The sequence below is a fragment of the Halichoeres trimaculatus genome, unplaced genomic scaffold (assembly GCF_033239565.1).
Source record: "Halichoeres trimaculatus isolate MK-OKI-2021-1 unplaced genomic scaffold, fHalTri1.1 fHalTri1_scaffold_2, whole genome shotgun sequence".
NCBI lineage: Eukaryota > Metazoa > Chordata > Actinopteri > Labriformes > Labridae > Halichoeres > Halichoeres trimaculatus.
The window spans coordinates 6988314-7006273 of record NW_027437180.1 but is presented as its reverse complement, the minus strand read 5'-3'; the positions used below and the strand labels follow the sequence as shown (position 1 = coordinate 7006273).

The 17960-nt window shown below is 41.2% G+C and overlaps 1 protein-coding gene across 1 annotated transcript; it reads right to left on the bottom strand.

Annotated features, from left to right (window-relative positions):
• Window positions 1–863: 863 nt before the first annotated feature.
• p4hb (prolyl 4-hydroxylase, beta polypeptide) lies at window positions 864–17582 on the bottom strand. Its single transcript, XM_074665101.1, has 11 exons — window positions 17252–17582; window positions 14366–14572; window positions 12224–12357; window positions 11972–12109; window positions 8711–8815; window positions 8435–8560; window positions 7311–7511; window positions 7106–7226; window positions 5524–5705; window positions 4618–4731; window positions 864–2280 (listed from the first exon to the last, which is right to left on the bottom strand). Exons 1-11 carry the CDS (start codon window positions 17388–17390, stop codon window positions 2209–2211), a joined length of 1539 nt encoding a protein of 512 aa, XP_074521202.1. The 5' UTR covers window positions 17391–17582; the 3' UTR covers window positions 864–2208.
• Between the last annotated feature and the right edge of the window lie 378 nt (window positions 17583–17960).

The window sequence follows — 17960 nt, the reverse complement described above, 5'->3', positions numbered from 1 at the left end:
GACATGCCTCCCCCTACCTCAAAGAGCTTCTCACTCCACAACACTCATCACGCTCCCTCCGCTCCACAGACTCAAATCACCTCCTCCAGACACCCAGAACCAGGCTGAGGACCATGGGTGACAGGGCCTTCAATGTTGCTGCACCCGGTCCGTGGAATGCCCTCCCTGATACTCTGAGGGCTCCACAGTCCACAGACAGTTTTAAAAGGAACCTTAAGACTTTTCTTTTTAACAAGGCTTTTGGTTCTTCTTAGTTGTCGCTGTTTAAGATCTTTTTAACTGCCCTTTTCTGCTTAGTTTTTTAAAAAATTATTATTATTTTTTTTTATTGCTTTTCTCTTTTTAACTGGTAGCCCTTTGAGACCTTTTGATGTAAAGGGCAATACAAATAAAATTTATTATTATTATTATTATTATGTTTTGCAGGAGCCTTTAGGTCATTCTCAGCCATAACTCTGTTCTGAGGATACTAAAAAGTTAGGTTCAGACAGTATTTCCATTACAGCTACAAACAACTCAAAGATTAGGGACATTATTTTAAAAAGACTTTAAAAAAATAAGAAATTTCACCCATCTACATCAGTTATAAACACGAACTGAGTCTTTGATTATACACCTTCCTGAGTTTGTGTTGTAGATCTTAAAAGAAAAACAGGAAACAAAGTTTTTTTATTTTTTTGTTTATTGGCCACCATTTCAGGTTTTCTCCACATCGATTTGGATATGATGGAATGCTTTGTTAAATTTGCCCCTCACCTCTGCTCAGCTGTCAAACCATCACCTCCCTCTACTCCAGCCCCCCTCTGCCAAACAACACAGCACATACACTCTCCTGTTAATGAACATCATTTTTACAACACACACACACACACACACACACACACACACACACACACACACACACACACACACACACACACACATAAACACACGCGCGCACGCACACACACACACACACACACACACACTGCTGTGGCATCAAGGTGACTGGGTGGAGCTTCTGAGGATGACGGAGGTGCAGTAGAGGTGAGGGGTGGGGCTGTGCAACAGTTCCCTCCCCACGTCAAATAGAATAGACACTTCTCTCAGACCAACCCGACCAGTAAACCGTGTCTGCTGTGGTAAACGTGATAAATCTCTGATTAGGCATAAATGCAGTGCGACCTATCAGAACTGGCTCCAGAAACCAACCCAGGTCTGAGAGTTTATCCATGGGCCAACTCTGCCCCAGCAGGACCAACTGGCTACAGCTGGGCACAACGGTACATCATTAAAAATGACAAGTCCTACGATAAAAAATAGAACAAAAACCTCAAGGTGAAAGCAATTAAATAAAATAAGATTTCCCCAAGAAAAGTTAACTTTTGTTCTTGTTAGAAAATAGTCAGTAGCCGTGCAGAAACGAGGAGACTTCAATGACAAATTATTTGGGAATGAAGACATGAAAACAAAGTAAACTCCCCCCTCACCAAAAGAAAGTAAATAATTGGTCTCAGCTACCGTGGGGGGCCCTTTGTGCTACACTGAACAAGCTCTGTGGGGTAATTTTAGTGAAAACTTTGCAAAATAAACACATTTATAAGGATGGCCCCTTGTCCCCCTGAGAGATCAGTCCTCACAAAACCACCACACAAAAACTCTGGTCCTCTGGATTCTTTTTTAGAGGGAGACAACGCTGGCAGCCCCCCTTACCCTCAGATACAGGTGAAAGCACTCGATGAGCTCAAACCTTCACTGAACAAGGCCTTTTCTTCTTTTTTTTTTCATTAAAGAGTGGGGGGAACGATTCATCGGGAACACAAGAAAACATTCTCAAAACTGTTCCTCAATGCCATTTTTACATTTGGTTTGAAATATACAAGGCAAACAGCTGATATGGAGCTTTACAGAAGGCATTGAGGTCTTCCATAGAGGTGCTGCGCCATTCCACAAAGTCCTCCAAGGTGGGACAAAACCAGTCTGGACAGAAGAAAAGTTGTGAGGTTGGAGTTATGGCCGGCTAAAAAGGCCCCGCCACTGATGGACTGACTGACTAACCGGTGGCAGGCTTGCAGGCCGGCTGACTGACTGACTGAAAGGCCATTTAAGGGGAAGTATTAATGTTCAAAGGACAGGGAAGGTCCACAAAGGAAGTGAAGGTGGTGATGGTGACTGGTCGGAAGGGTTGGGGCGGGACTTGTCTCCTCTTCTTCTCGACTCTGCCAGCTCTTACAACTCGTCGTGTCCATCTAAATCCTCATCAGAGCCCTCGTCCCCACCATCATCCATATCCTCAAGATCCTGGAGAGAAGACGAGAAAACAGTCTTTAAGAGAGAGTCCCCATGAGCTGATGATGCTTTTATTATAACAAGCAGGGGAAAAAAATACAGGTGTGGAAAAAAAAGAAAAACTCCCCCAGCAATCTCAGACACAGAAAAGGTGAGACGTGAGATCCCATTTCACATGCAACACATAAAACTGCAACATCACTGTCGGGGTGTGCAGCTGGTGCTCTCATGAGGGGCAATATAATACACCTATAGACAGATGGGCAGAGCTGAATATAGAGCCATATGTAACCATTAGTTCACATTTCACTCTGAGCTGGGGCTGACAGACTGCTGTCAGACTGCTGTCAGGCTCAGAGGAGTGGGCCTTTTTCATTAGTGCTTGAATCCCTGACACTGCCATCACTGTGGTTCTTCCAAACCAGTACCTCCTTTAGAAAGCGCTCCTCATTAATCTAATGTCTGCACTAAAATACCTGAATTATATCAAAGTCTTATCACCTGCAGGGAGGACTTTAACAGGCTGTTTTAGTAAGCGCATGTTTCCAATCTAAGGCTATCAGTGGCTACAATCACTGTCTGAACAAATCAAATCAATCCTCTGTCAGCAGAGTGAGTAATCCACTCTGTCTACACAGAAAGAGGATGTCATCTATATGCAGAGTGAGGTTATGCTAAAGCCATTCCTTCGTGTCTCGCCTGAGGGTAAGCAGGGTGAGGAGAAGTGTTCGACGCAGAAAGGCCAAAGTGTTGGCGACCAAGCTGCACGTGCAGATTCTATCAGGGGCTCACATCTCTGGGCAAGGGTCAGCGAATAGCTTGAACAGCTGCAGATAGCATTAGCGCACAGCATTCAGCTGGGCTGCAATTAGACTTCTGAGAAGGAGTGGTGACAATGGTGACAGTGGTCGGGTGGGATGGGGCGTGTAAACAAGACCCTAACAACTCTCCACATGTGAGTGACTGTAGCTGTAGAGCACCTATGACTGATGTATAGAGAGCTTATTAAGCTTCTGCATCATCGTCACATACTGCATCTGTACAAAGGGGAGTGAAAAAGAAGCTAACGTTTATCTTTCAAAATTATCAAGAAAATAACATTTTCTGTACCTGATACTCAATCTTTTAACCTGTTTAATCCCACTGACAACAAAAGCTGCCGCACTATTTTTAACCTCTGGAATCTCTTGATGAGTTGGTTTGACTTGGGGAAGCCAATTCAAGTTTTACAATGAAAGAATATGAACAAAATAATAAAGTAACTGAAACAAAAGAAGAAAAACACAATTTAAAATTAATTAAAAATAATAAAATAACATACAAATATGACATAAATAATGAAAATTATGTACTGGGAGGTCTAAGGGAAGAGGAGCATGTAGGGAAACATTTGGGATTAAAACAGTTTACTCTTAAAGTTCACTTTGGTTCCGTCGTAAAACACCCCCCTCAAAAATGAAGCAGGAAGTGGGTCAGTTCTAAGGTTGCACTCTTAAATCCTCACGGACCCTTCGATCTATTCTGGGAAGCTTCAGACAGGATTTAAAATATGCCTCCAAAAGGAGGTCTCGTGCTGTGCATGTGCACACCTGGATCTGACGTCTCTACTTTCCCTCCAGCATGGAGAATTTTATTAATAGAATTAACTCATAAAGCAAGTATGAACCAACGTCAGGAAAGGAAAAGATTTAACCGATCATACAGGGCAGCTACAGTCATAACCAAACACATGGACAGGTCCTCTATCATAAAGTAAGTGAGATTTTTTTTATTTTCTTCACTCCTGAGTGCAGTGTAAAATATGAAGCTGTCCCTAAAACTGAAAACTATCTGGTCCCTGTAAGAGATGGGTACCTTTCACATTTGAAAAATTACGGTACCACTGCCTGGCACTTGGCTATCAGTTTCAGTACTTAACGGTACCAATTTTTGGTACTTTTGTGTGTTTATGTATTAACAAATATTGATTTGTTGAATAATAAAATCTCAACGTTTTTTTCAATTTGATATTTTTAGTCTTCTATAACCTTACAATGTTGTGTTCATGTCCAGTATGGAAAATGGCCTACTCTAACACTCTGTCACAGTCATAGGGATGTGTTTAGGTACCTAAAGATGGTATCTTTTGATTTTAAGTGAATCGGTAATCAGTACCACAGACAGAATCTGGTCAGTACTCATCCCTTGTCCATGTAGCTGCTGCAGGCCTGAAACCAGTGAATTCAGTAATTCTTACATCCAGTCACACACTGATCAGAGGGCTTACACACAAGTCCATGCAGCTAACAGATTTATTTATGCCTTTTTTATTTTTGGTGTTGCTTTATTTCTTTATGAAGCGTATCTTACCTCTGCATCCAGATCATCCTCGTCATCTGCTGCAGGAGCACCGCCATCTTTACCGCCGCTCTCAAGGAACTTGGTGAAACCTTCCAATGTTCTCTCACCGTTGTAATCAATAACCTGTTGATCACACATCATTTCTGGTAAACAAAAGGCTTTGTGTTATGTTCCCCAATCCCAAAACAACGTCTATGAAGTGCAGAGCCTCAGACACCTGATGATGCTCTTTACAATCAGAGCGTAACCTTTTTGAACTTTGATTTCAGTAAGTTTCCCAGAGGTGAGCTATTAGAAGAAGCATAGCAACAGCCCAGAGGGATGAGGGCTAAAATAAGGTGGTGCATGAAGAGGACAACCAAAGGACACCACATTAGTGACTCATAACTGCAGCCTCATCCTTTCTTAGCTGCCTCTTCGGTCTCCAACATGCTTCATCTCAGTAAGGTCAGATGCTAATCCTTGGACTTACTATGGGGTAGCCTCAGAATATACTTCTCATTTAAGATCACTGTGCCGGCACGTGAAGGCCTCTCCCATACAAACACACGATGGAGAGAGAAAAGCAGGTGCAGCCTCAGTGAGAGCGAAGTTAATGAGCAGAAATCTGTTAGAAACAAACACCAAAATGATTGTGCAGGAACCAACGAGGCCAGAAAGCTCAGGTTTCTGCACGTGTTGGAGCTGCTAAGTCAAGCGACACTCAGGCTTGTTAGGGGCCAAATTGGCAGAGATTTTGGATCCAAATAAAAACCCGGATCACTATAACTCACAACTGCAAGGGCAAGTTATCACAAAGATGGCTGACCCAAGCAGAGAAGGAAGGACTGAAGATCACAGATGGAGACTTTTACAGACGACTAACGTGAATCTTTCCGTCTGCTCGTAGATCAAATATGAGTCCTGAGCTCTCACCTTTCTGTCATCTCCTGCAGGGAAGAATTTAAGCGTGGGGAAGCTGTGGACTTTGACTGCTTCGATCTCATTGGCTGTGGAGTCCATCTTAGCCACGATGGTGTCAGGGCTGTCCTTGTACTTCTCTCCCAACTTCTCCCAGATAGGAGTCAGCTGTTTGCAGTGTCCACACCAAGGGGCATCTGAAGTACCACAAAACATACATACAAGTTAGTCAAGCTCAAAATCATTTAGAGAGTATGGTATGATTCTTGATTCATGTATATATTGAAGGATAAACAAATGTCTTTTTGTAAACAAGAAGTCAAGTCAAATGGAAGGAGTCAACTTTCAGGTCCTCTTTGATAAAGCTGAAGCTGATTTCAGTAGTTATGGTGCTTTGTAACAGGGTATATGCTAAAATCCTGAGGTTGATTTCAATACCTTTTTAAGGAGATTGTGTGATTTGCTTTAATTTTGTATTTAATTTTTCTTTATGAAACTAGAAATGACATTCATTTGTAGCTGGTGTTTATACCGCTCACAATCCTTATTGTTGTATTTTATTGTAACTAGAGTCTTTATGTATTTTTTTTTATTCTATTCTTTTTTATTTTTGTATTTTTTCTACTGACTCCATCGATTTCTGCTGTTAACACAACAATTTTCCAGTTTGGGATCAATAAAGTAACTCTATTCTTTTCTTTTCTAATTTAGAACTTTATCGGCTGAATGTTGAACGTCCCAATCAGGGGACAGTTGCAAGGAGGTAAAAAAAATATTCATGGATATTTTTTGGGTCAAAGCTTGAATACCTATGAAACTCAATACCTCGTAAAACCACAATTAAGACTTTTTAATACTTATCAAGGCCCTTAATTTTCCCAAAATTGATTTATCAACTTTTAATACTTTTTAAGACCCCGCAGATACCCTGTGTTAAGTGAAGTAGACTTAAAGCAGGGTTTGCTGGATGAGTTGCTCACTCCTGATTTAAAGTTGGATACAGCATATCAGGATTCTCATCCAATTATGGAAGGACAGACACTTCAGAACAGCCATAAAGAGGTGAAAGTAACCACTAAAATGTGACCCCTTTGATTTTTGATATGTGTTTGGCTGGCTGGAAACAGGGTAATCACACGACGAGCGCGTCACGTGCAGTCTCATATTCATGGCCTAGATGTCCCCCTCACCCGTCAGGGAATTTGGGTCTTCCCCACCGTGCATGACTGGCCATAAACTGTATTTAAATGACAAGTAATGGAAAATTCCTCCAAATATAGTCCAAATCTGGATGTAGGTAGGGATAAAAATAATCTGGTGGCTAAATTTAACAGGATGTTTTCAACAACAGTGTCTGGTGACAAATTAATTTGCAGGGCAGGAAAGAGCCCTCAGAATCAACAGCCAGGCATCTGTGGAGGGCTTAGCACGGGAAAGTAAGAAAGGACAAGATTCATGTTTCAGATGTTTAGACCAGAAGCTCAGCTAAATCTGCAGCTGACTTTGGGAAACCCCCCCCCCCCCAGTGATTAAAAACTCTTCCCTTTGTTTTCTTCTGTTCAAAGAGAAATATCTGCTGAGAAGAAGAGACTCTTACAGAACTCAATGAAGACGTTCTTGGATGGATCAAAGGCAACCTCCTCAAAGTTCTTTCCCACCAAAACCTTGACAGGGTTTTTGTCCCAGTCTTCAGGGATGTCTTGGCTCATAAGGTGGGGCTGTAAAAGAAGGGAAAGGTTTAGAAAACTATCATATCACTAAATTCACCTGAACGTGTAGTTCTGAGTAACAGGTGTCCTCACCTTGAGTTTGCCCTCTGTGAACTGTGTACAGAAACTGGTGATGCTCTCTGCTGTGATGGCGTCACTCTCAGGCTTGTACTTGGTCATTTCATCCTCCAGGGTGATAAGGCGGATGGCAGGACACTCCTCTTTCTTCAGGCCGAAGAACTCCAGGATCCGCTGGTTGTCATCCACATCACTGTCGATGAAGATGAACAGGATCTGGAAGGAGAGGAAGAAGAGGATGGGAGGTAGTTGATAAAAATGCTGTTTACCAGAACATATATCAAGCTTTGTCAGTGATTTCTGATATTCAAGTTGTGAATTAAAAAAAAAAGAACTCTAAAGCCTTTAAAACAGTTAGTCCTGAAACAAAACTGACTGTAGAAATGCAACAAATCTTGGTTTCATATCACACTCAGGGATCAGGATGGTGTTTGAAATTTAATGCATGTTTCATGGTGACCCCCTGGGTTAGATGCCCCTGGCTGACAACTGATCCATGTGGACATGCTTAGCGGGCAGATTTGTAGTCCAGGAGCCAGTTTTGATTGGCTCTCACTTCTCTCACGTGCACCTGTTTTATAAATCAGATGTGCCAAGTTTTTTCTGCTTCATCACTTTGAGAATCATCACGTGTCTTATACAGTTATGCAAATCCATTTCCACAAGACATTTTTTTCTGTTTTTTTTTTTGAGTAAACAATGATTTCCTGCCGGTCTGTTGCTAACTTTGCTACCTACAGGATGTCATCACTAATGGCACAAAAGGCTTAGCTTTTAGCTGTGTGTACTGAATCAAGATTTAACAGGCTCATGTAAACAATCTCTCGGTCTGTTTACAAAGGATTAAGACTTGAGAAATGTGCACAAATTACACTACAACTGGATTTAAATTCACTTGACTGTGACAAATCCACAGCAGATATAGTTATCTTTGTGGGAAAGCTGAGAGATTGCTGAACATTTGGTGAAATATTGTTGGAGTCAATAACTTATTCAATGATAACACCGAACTCTGTCATAACACCTAATCGCTTTCTAAATTCATCAAGTTATAAAACAGGAAACAGGAGCGATGTCCTGCTTTTGGTAGAAAAAGATCTGAAAGTGTACGGCTTAACCTCACACAGCAGTTTACCCACCTGGCCCTTGAATCCCTCTGCAGCTTTCTTAAACTGATCCATTTTGTCCTGGAAGTCAGAGGCAGTTTTGGGCAGGAACATGAGGATGTGGGACTTGATTTCTCCACCAAAGATTTTAGGAGCAGTCTGCAGAAAGAAAAATAGAAAAATATCAGATATGTGTTTAACATACAGGGTGGTATCAGGGCTTACAGTTTGACATGATTAATGTGCAGACTAAAACAGAAAAAGAAAACAAAGGCGTAAAAGGTCACTTTGCTGTGCCTCAGTAGTTACCTGCTCAGTGAACTCGATGACCAGAGGCAGCTGGTTGGACTTGACAAAGGTCAGGAGGTTCTCTTTGGTCACTGCCCCATCAAAGGTGTTACGCCCTTCATCAAACTGTAAAGGAGACGGGGAAACATTTAGCAACAGTCATTATCCAACAGTCTGATCTGCCTATGAACACCAAACATAGATTTACCAGACAAACCACTCTGAAATCCCCTGATAACCCCAGCTGAGGACCAGGCTAGAAGCCCAAGCGGACCTTTATGAAGTGTTAAGAATAGCTGCCGTTCATCATGCCAAACTGCTCTGACTGGCACACAATAGCAGAACACACATTTGGCTGGTGGCTTGCTGCCAGCCCTGCAGAGACTCACCAAGGATAAGAAATCTGAACCTCTAACCCCCGTGTTGCGATAAACAAGTGTGAGACCCCTGCTGGTTATTGAGACAGGGAGAGGAGGGGGAAGCCCTCATGTGGGCGCTGTTTGTGTCGGGGTAAAGTTACACACATGCATCTGAGGCCAGACAATGAGAATGGGAGGACTCGGCCTTGGTCTGTGTGCCAAAATGAAAGAAGATCATCGACAGCTCAAGGCCTGAGATATTTTGGGCTTGTTGTTTCGCGGTGGTGAAACTGAGGCTGCATAATAATTTGATTTAATTACCGGTCACAGCAGTGTGTGAAATAATGATGCACACACAGCGAGCGTTACTGAAACAAAAAAAGAAACTTAATGAAGAAAGAAACTTTCACACTCATTTCAAATGGATCATATAAAAGTGGATTAGGAGTCTGGCCTGTATGATTATCCCTGAGCCTTTGAGAGCCTCTGAATTACAGAGATATTAGTGTGATTTAAAACATTTACAGCAACACATTTTCAACCAGTGATGATGAAAGACTTGCTCAACAGTTTGGCTTCACGTGGTTTCTCGCGCTAATGAAGAGTAAATATTTGCTCTCTGTTGATCTTATTATGAAAGTTGCCTCTGTAAACTTATCTCGGCTAATTTTCTCAGTGAACCGTTACAAACTTTGATGTTGCTGAAATCAAACACGTCATATGAGAAAAATCATAGTTTATAAAATTTAATTAATAGACTTGAGGGTTAAAATCAGACACTCCGGTGCACTGAAGGCAGGTTGGACCTTGATCGGACCTGACAAATCCACAGCAGATATGGTCTCCTTGATAAGAAAGCCAAGACATCTCTGACCTATGTGTTAAGTGTTGATCGGATCAATAACTTGTATAAAAGAAAACCTTGACCTCTGTCCAAAGACCGCATCTTGTGCTAATTTAGGAAAGTATAAAACACAGAAAGCAGGAAAGATTGTTGTTAGTTGTGATAGAAAAGGAGCTTAATGGTGCTCCATGAAAAGGTGTACAGCTCAACCCCACACAGCTCCTGATCCTGATCAGCTCAATATGCTGAGGTCATTCACAGGGTGGGGTGGTAACAGGCTCGGAGGCAGGCTCACGTCTGAAACGCTGAAGCACTTGAGACGTGCAGTGTGCAACAGGGGAGAAGACACTGTGGAGGCTACAGGGTCATGTTACTGACGCAGCAGACCAAAAACACGAGGGAGTGCACGGCAGCGTGTCTGTTGATGTCTACACGAGGTCAGATCGTTTCAAAGGCTGATCAAAACATTTGAAGTAACACAGACAGCTACTGCAACCTGTTCACATCCTCTCATCCACAGCACTCTGATGCTTCAAATCTCTATAAACAGATTCCTTCTAATTTCATTCTTTAACTTTTTTTTAGGGCTGTCATTTTAACGCGTTAATTAGATTAATTAATTGCACCGCAAATTAACGCGTTATAAAGATAAACGCAGATTAATCTGGATCCCAAACCTGTTGGGCGTTCAAAGACGCACTTATTTTCAAATGTCTAGCATTTACAAACCGTTTGTCCTACATGGAAAAAGTGGTGTTCTCGTCAGATTTTCAAATTTCTGACGGTCCCTGAATGTATCACACCTGACGTCAGCAACTGGGGGAAGGAGAGAGCGCTGTTAAGGGGACTGCCGTCCACATCGCGTTTATTCACACATCTTTTTTGAAAACCTACAGAAAATCAACCTTTTGCTCTAGCTCAATTCTGTAAAAAACTGATAATTCTGCACTCTTTACTGCATCAAACAAGCCCTGAATGATCGAAAAACGTCATGTATTTAAATCTAAAGAATTCTTTGAAAATTTGCTTCCATCTTCCTGGTGTCATGTTTCAGCTTGGGGCTGCTCTGCACCAATGAGCAACAGTTTGTGTGTTCAGAGCATGTTAAACTGAAAATACTTCACTTTTCTTTGATCCAAGACTTGAAAAAAGTGTTTTGTACATAGTTCCTCACAGTTTTTAGCCTTTAGCCCTGGTTCTCCTGACCTCATAGAAGTATAGAAGTTCATATTGCAGTGAAAATTGAGTCCACATCAAGTAAAAATGTGAACAGAAGCAAAACATCCTAAAAATCAAATCAGCTTATCTTAGGTGTAGATTTTGTAAAGATAGAACCATAAAACTTTTTTCATTTGTTCCTTATGCCTCAGGGTACCTAAAAATGTGTTGTATATATTCCCACCTTATTTTTAACTGTTTTTTAAGCGTCTTTTAATGTAATTTTAATGTCCTGGATTTCAAATTCTTTATTTTGGGACCTTGAGCAGATCTGACATTAAAATGCGATTAATTAGATTAATTAATTACAAATCTTGTAATTTATTAGATTAATTTTTTTAATCGCCTGACAGCACTACTTTTTTTCTCTAATTTACTGTGTACTGGCTGAATCACCCCCCATCTCTATCCGGACAGTCTTATTATCCAGCATGTGTCCTTCTCTGACTTCTCCAGTCTCCATCACTGAACACTTTCCAGAAAAAAGCTCTGTGCTGCACTCGATAAATCAACGTTAATAACTCATAGTGGACGCAGCTGACCTTGTTATCCATGCTCAGAGTGATGGTTCAGTTCAGCTCTGACGTCTGCACAGCTATTACCGGCAAAATGAGCAGAACAGGAGGATGTGCTCAGGTGATTTCTGCTACATTGATGTTTTTCAGTCGGACCAGTTCCTGGTATTTGAGTGCCTAGTGTTCCTGAGTGGTCATGGCTCATGCCTTTTAATGGCACATGAGTAACTTCAGAGAAAATAGTTCTCAAACAGACCAAAAAACAATTTTCTGAGCTGAATTTTCAGAACACAAATATAAAATAAGGACAAGATTTTTTGTAGTCTTATCAGAGGTATGAAGTTACCTTCTTGAAGAGGACAACGCCGTCCTTTGACATCTCAAACTTGGTGTAGACGGCATCATCTGAGGTAATGGCGAAGGGGATTTCATCAGTGGCTTCAGCTGCTTTTTCAAAAGCCTTGGCATCGTCAGATTCTACATCCTACAAACACACGAGACCTTTGCTTTAGATGCAGCAACCAGCAGGTGATCTTCAGTGATAACGACAGCAGTTAAGTCTTGTCCACATTGAGACCGCGATGGATTAGGACTGTACCTTAAAGAATCCGATGACGGCCACCTCGTTGTCGGCAATCAAAGACTCTGCCTCTGTGACCCCCGCCAGGGTAGCCACAGCGGGGCCTGTGCGCTTCTTCAGCCAGTTGACAATGTCTTCTGCTTGCCTGCCAGCTGCAAGAGAGCAAAACACAACAACTCAAGCACTTCTGTGTGCTCACACACTGATGGAGTCTGCAACAGGAGAAAGACTGAGTGTGGACACATTATCAGTGACCATGCTTTATGAATACTGATGAAAATGTCATTTTAATTTCACACCAGTAGTGAGGTGTGACTTGGAGTTGTTATTTTCTTGTTGGGGACAGCTACAGTTTTAACATTTTGAGCAAAAAAATCTTCTATGCATGCAACCACAGAGACGAAACAGGACACATCCTCCTCTTTAAACAAAGACGGGACATCATCTAGACTCAGAGTTACATTTGACCTCAGCTTGAATACTCCTGTGCCTCGGGGACATACGAGTGTAACTAAGCGCGCTCTTCTTTTCCTTTTGCAAAGTGAAGCTGTGAACGAACAGAGACAGTGCTTGTATACCTCATGACCACTTCCTCATTCTCAAAAACCTCAGACCAACTACAGTTTTCACCCAGAAGTGACTCTTGTTTTTTACTTTCAAATTAAACTTCTGATGAAAACATTCTTCAAGCCAGATATATAAAGTAAAGCATAAAAAATAAGTTTTAGGCTTCTATCAAACCAGAGTGATGCAATTACACTGGAGCTTAGATTAAGATGTGGCTGTGAGACTGGACAACTGATGCAACATTGCAGCAATTTCACTGAGACGGGCTTGTAATTTAGGTACTTTAAAGTCTCAGCAGTACGTGGGAGACGGGAGTTTCTAGGAGCTGGTGTCAAGTCGAGGTTTTCACTTCCACAAGTTGCAAAAAAACTTCCCAACATACTCTCTCATTTCTTTCCAACCCGTGTCTGGGCAGCCAAGGAGAGAGGACGTGAGGAGCTGCACATACCTTCTTCAGCGTGAGAGGAACGTGCAGGGGAAGCCCAGCCCACATATAGTCTTAGTCATGTTGCTGAAAGCTGATTGGCTGACTCACTTTCTAAGAGGCGGTGCAGATCATATTTCCAGGGTGATGAAAGTTAAAGGGGCCTGCTTAAGACTGTGAGGTCTGCTCCATTCTACAACATCAGCCACATTTCATGATAATGAAAAAATAATCACCAAGTCAGCTTTGATGGGACAAACTCAATGTTGCATCACTGACTTAAAAAAAAATGACTCCTTGAGATGCACAGGGCAGAAAAAGTTAGATCCTCTGACTTAAAAAAGGTGTTGTATAGTTGTGTGGTTCTGGGGTGATGAAGGTCTTATTTGGCAGTTTTTTTTAAAGAATCTCAGGCTTTGTGTCCTAACTTTTTCAGTTCTGCGTGGCATCTTTCTCCTACATCAGCCTAAATGACTCATGTTTTACTTCTACAAACTTTACTCTCTGTGGGTCTTTGTGCCTCCAGTTAAACCCTATGGATACTCATCTCAATAGTTTGCCTGAATGAAGGATTTTAACACAAAGTTCATGAATTCATTTTTATGAGTCTGAATGAGCTGAAAAATCAGGTCTGTCTGATTCTGAAGGGAGGAGATCATTTGAGACGATAGTGCAAAACCTCTGACAACAAACACGGAAGGAATCCTAACCTCAAAATGAGCCGGTGACCTACAAAACAAATTACCACAGTTCATGACCCTGTCTGACATCTGGGGCCCATCATAGAGTGTTAAAGAAATGCTTTTAACTAAGGCAGGACTACTAACTAATAACTGCATTATTAGTTTTTTTAAGCTGTCAAATGTGTGACTGAGGAGAGTTTGTTTGCCAGCTGCCAGTTAATACAACAGTGAAGGATAATTTGGCACTTCTGTTGTGCACAAGTGACCAAACATGCTGTCAGGTATCGTGTTTAATGAACATGTGAAACATAAAAAGGGCTCAAGTATGACAAAACTTCCGGCAGTAACTTCTGTTTAATGAATAGTTGAACCTCAGGATTAAAAAAAGGGCAGTCCTTGAAAAAACAACATCATTCAGAAATGTTACACACAAAACTACCTCTGCTGCCCCTCGTTTAAAACTGTTCACATTTCAGAAATACTCACCAGAGTACTCTTTGGGAGACTGCTTCTCTCCACCCTTGAAGAATTTGATGGTGGGGTACCCTCTCACACCGAATTCTTGAGCCAGGTCCGTCTCCTCAGTGGCGTCCACCTTTCCCAGGCGCACCTGTGACCCCTCGGCTTTCAGGATGCCAGCAGCCTTGGCGTACTCTGGAGCCAGGGCCTTGCAGTGACCACACCATGGGGCGTCTGTGGGAGAAAAATGGGAAACACTGAGCAAGTTTCATACAAGGGATTTGCATTGCTAAAAACCAAAGCTTGAATGACAAACCTCCTCCAGAATGTAAGTGATCTGATTTAAGGATGTTTTAAAGACTAAAAAAGGGCCAATCATAAATCTTTTGTCTCATTCACATTGTCAGCCTAATAACCATCCATCAGGTAGTGAACAGAGAAGCTTCAGCAAAACAACATTATTAACAAACAAGATGGCATTTTGGTCAGGGGAGGGTCTCCCTGGTTGATATTTATGAGTTGGTCCTGTGATGCCAGGTTGCATTAAGTCCATACAGAATAGAAAAAAAAACATGCAATGTGTCTATTACCAAAGTTCATGTGTTCAAGAGCTGTGAACTCTGTGTCATCCTGATTGTCCTTTTTTATTTCAGGTACAGACGTTAATCCCTTTTTTATTGAAATCACCGAATAAGATTGTACTAGTGATGAGCAGCTTTACAAAAACATGTAATAACATACATCTTTCTCTTCACCAAATACTGAAAAATTGATTGTTCAAGCATATGAATGGTTTACAAACCAACAAGACAATTTATTTTCACACTATTCTATTACTCTGTAACACAGACATTATCTGTTTATGGGGTGCTTTGTGAGGAAAACTGCAGTTTGGGGACTCCTATGTTCTAAAAAGGATACTTCATCACAAACCAATCGTTGCAAACTTTTGGGGCCTTATCAAAGCAACAGTTTAAACTTAAAGGAAACAAATGCATCTAGTAGTCCAAGCCTAATGCAAGAATAAATAAATAAATAAATAAATAAAATAAAAAATGCAGGACAATACTGAAGAATAAACTGCTTTTATTAACAAGAGAAACCCCTAATCAGAAATAACGTGTCAAATGATGTGCCCTTATATCAACACTTTCAATTTCTAAAAAAGAGCAAAGCGTCCTCTTTAATGTCAGACTATATAAGGGAAAAGAACAACTTTAGTTGCAGCAGATATATATCACTTTTGCAATATTAGTTCATCACAGTTCTCAAAGTGCAATATCTGCTCAACACATTTCATCTTGTCACAGTCTTAATATAAATAGTACTTCTTGCTTATTTTGAGAATTGTTTTATTATCTCTACCATATTTTCTTTCCTACTGCTGTGTTTGTGTAAAAAACAATATTTACATCAAATACCCCCTGGTATTAACAAAGTATTTTGGATTCTGTTTCTAAACATTGTTTTTAAACTAGGAAAGTAAGCAGAAGAATTAGGTTAATGATGTGCTGAAGCTCTGTGCATGTCCAATAAGTTTCTATTATAAAGTGTCGCAAAAGTCTACAAATCAAAAGCAAATCATTCTATTTTAACAGGAATATTTCTTCATCTGAGAGGAATATGGTTCCTCTTTACTGTCCAGGACTTACATCTATAACTTTGATATGACGTTACCATAGGTTTTGAATATGTGTTCGTGATCAATAACAGGAGGGAAAAAATTCTGGTGAAGTACACGTCAACCTAGCTCCACATCCCAGCACGGATCCCGCCCAGCCCAGTCATACGTGAGCAAACAAAGCCTTAACCCCTCCCATCCCAAGCTCATTGGAGAGTCTATCCCCGCGGCCATTTCTGACTGGTCCACGAATTTTTCACACAACAAGTGAACAGCTCAACAATATAACTAAAGTTGAGCCCACAGGCGACAAAGAGGTGCCACATAATAGCATATGAATTGGCATTGAATACAATCCTGCCATTGTGGTGAAGCAGAGTAACCAGCTGCAAGAAAACAAGCTGGTTTGCAATTGTGCATATAACACACAGACTGCACCAAAACTGAAATATGAAGGATGAAACCGCAGCAGACAATCGAAACTTAAAAACTCCCAACTTTCTACTCTTTCGATTTAGGTTTGTAAGACTTCAAATAAACATTAATACATCGCTAACATGGATGGGAAATGGTGGTAAACAAACTGTATGCAATTGAAAAACGCAATAAGATGCAAAGGCACAAGCTAGCTTGTAAAGATAATGTTCAAAACTATTGTCAGAGAAATTCAGGAGATTCTGATTTATGAAATATGTATTCTCTGTTAAGTTAATGTCTTTTAGCTGTTGAAAAATACACACACATGTGCATGCCTCTGCCAATTATTTTTTTTTTTTACATATTTGATCCATGAGGCAATGTGGATGTGTACATTGAGGCTAATCTTATCAAGATTTTGTTCTATTTCTTGATCATTAACAGTTTGAATAAAGATATCAAACATTTTACACAGCAAAATAATAAGTGAAAAAAGCACATCTTATAGATTAATATTTAAACAAGTCTGAGGTTAAATTTCTTCAGGTAAGTTCCGCATTCAGGTCAAATTCTGTTCAGAGCTAGCTTGCAAATTTGGAAAGAAAAATAAACTCTGGTAAATAATCCTCCAGTCAGAAGTTAGTTTTTACAGCGACGAAATAGCTGGTGAGCAACAGGGTGGAATTAATTCATGCATTGATGGCAAATGAAGCACAACATCACTAAGTTAGCCACCAACAGCTGCAACTTGTCCCAAGTGTCAAAGTTTGATGCTAACAATCCCACAGGCTCTATTTAGCTAGTTAGCCCGTTAACCGGTGAGCCTACTGACAGATGGTGTTAGTCAGGCTCATACTGAAGATTTTCTTACTTACAGAATTCAACTAGGATGTTCGGGTGAGCTACCAGAGCCTCGTCGAAGTTACTTTTCTTCAGCACCAGGACATCTTCTTCGTCGGTGATCTCAGCCTGACTGGCCACAGCCAGCGAACAGATGAGCAAAAACTTCAGCATAGTTACGATCAAATGTTCCTCTTAGCAGAGAGGCGAAGCTGCAGACACGGTCGGTTGAGGTTTCTTAGGGAAATTGGACCAGGCTTTGGTCTTTTTTCCTCTTTTAGGCTGGGAGAGTAGCTGGTATTTTGTGTCTACCGCTACTAACGTGGCACCGCACGCAGAAACCGGAGGGGTCAGGCGTAGTGCGCATGCGTATTTATCAGGCTGAAAGCAGTTCGTGTTGAAATGTGACTGGACCAGAGCGCGCGCTGCACCTGGAAGTGAAAGAGAGGCGCTCCCTGCCCTCTGTGTGCGTGCGTAGCCGACAGCCCGAGTGACAGCACCGCTCAGAAACTTAACATGTTTGAACCATTAACGTCTTTATGAATCAAACAGCCTCAACACATTCAAGCTGCACCCAGGGCACGTCCAGACTGAGACGCCTGACTAAGGCTTTTAGCAATGCGTCAACTCACCAGAAGCGCACGAATTTCACCGGAAAAGTCTTGATTTTATTTTAGAGACCCGAACATTAATAAATACGCAAAACAGTTATTATAATTGCTTTACGTCCAACCTCAGTATTTT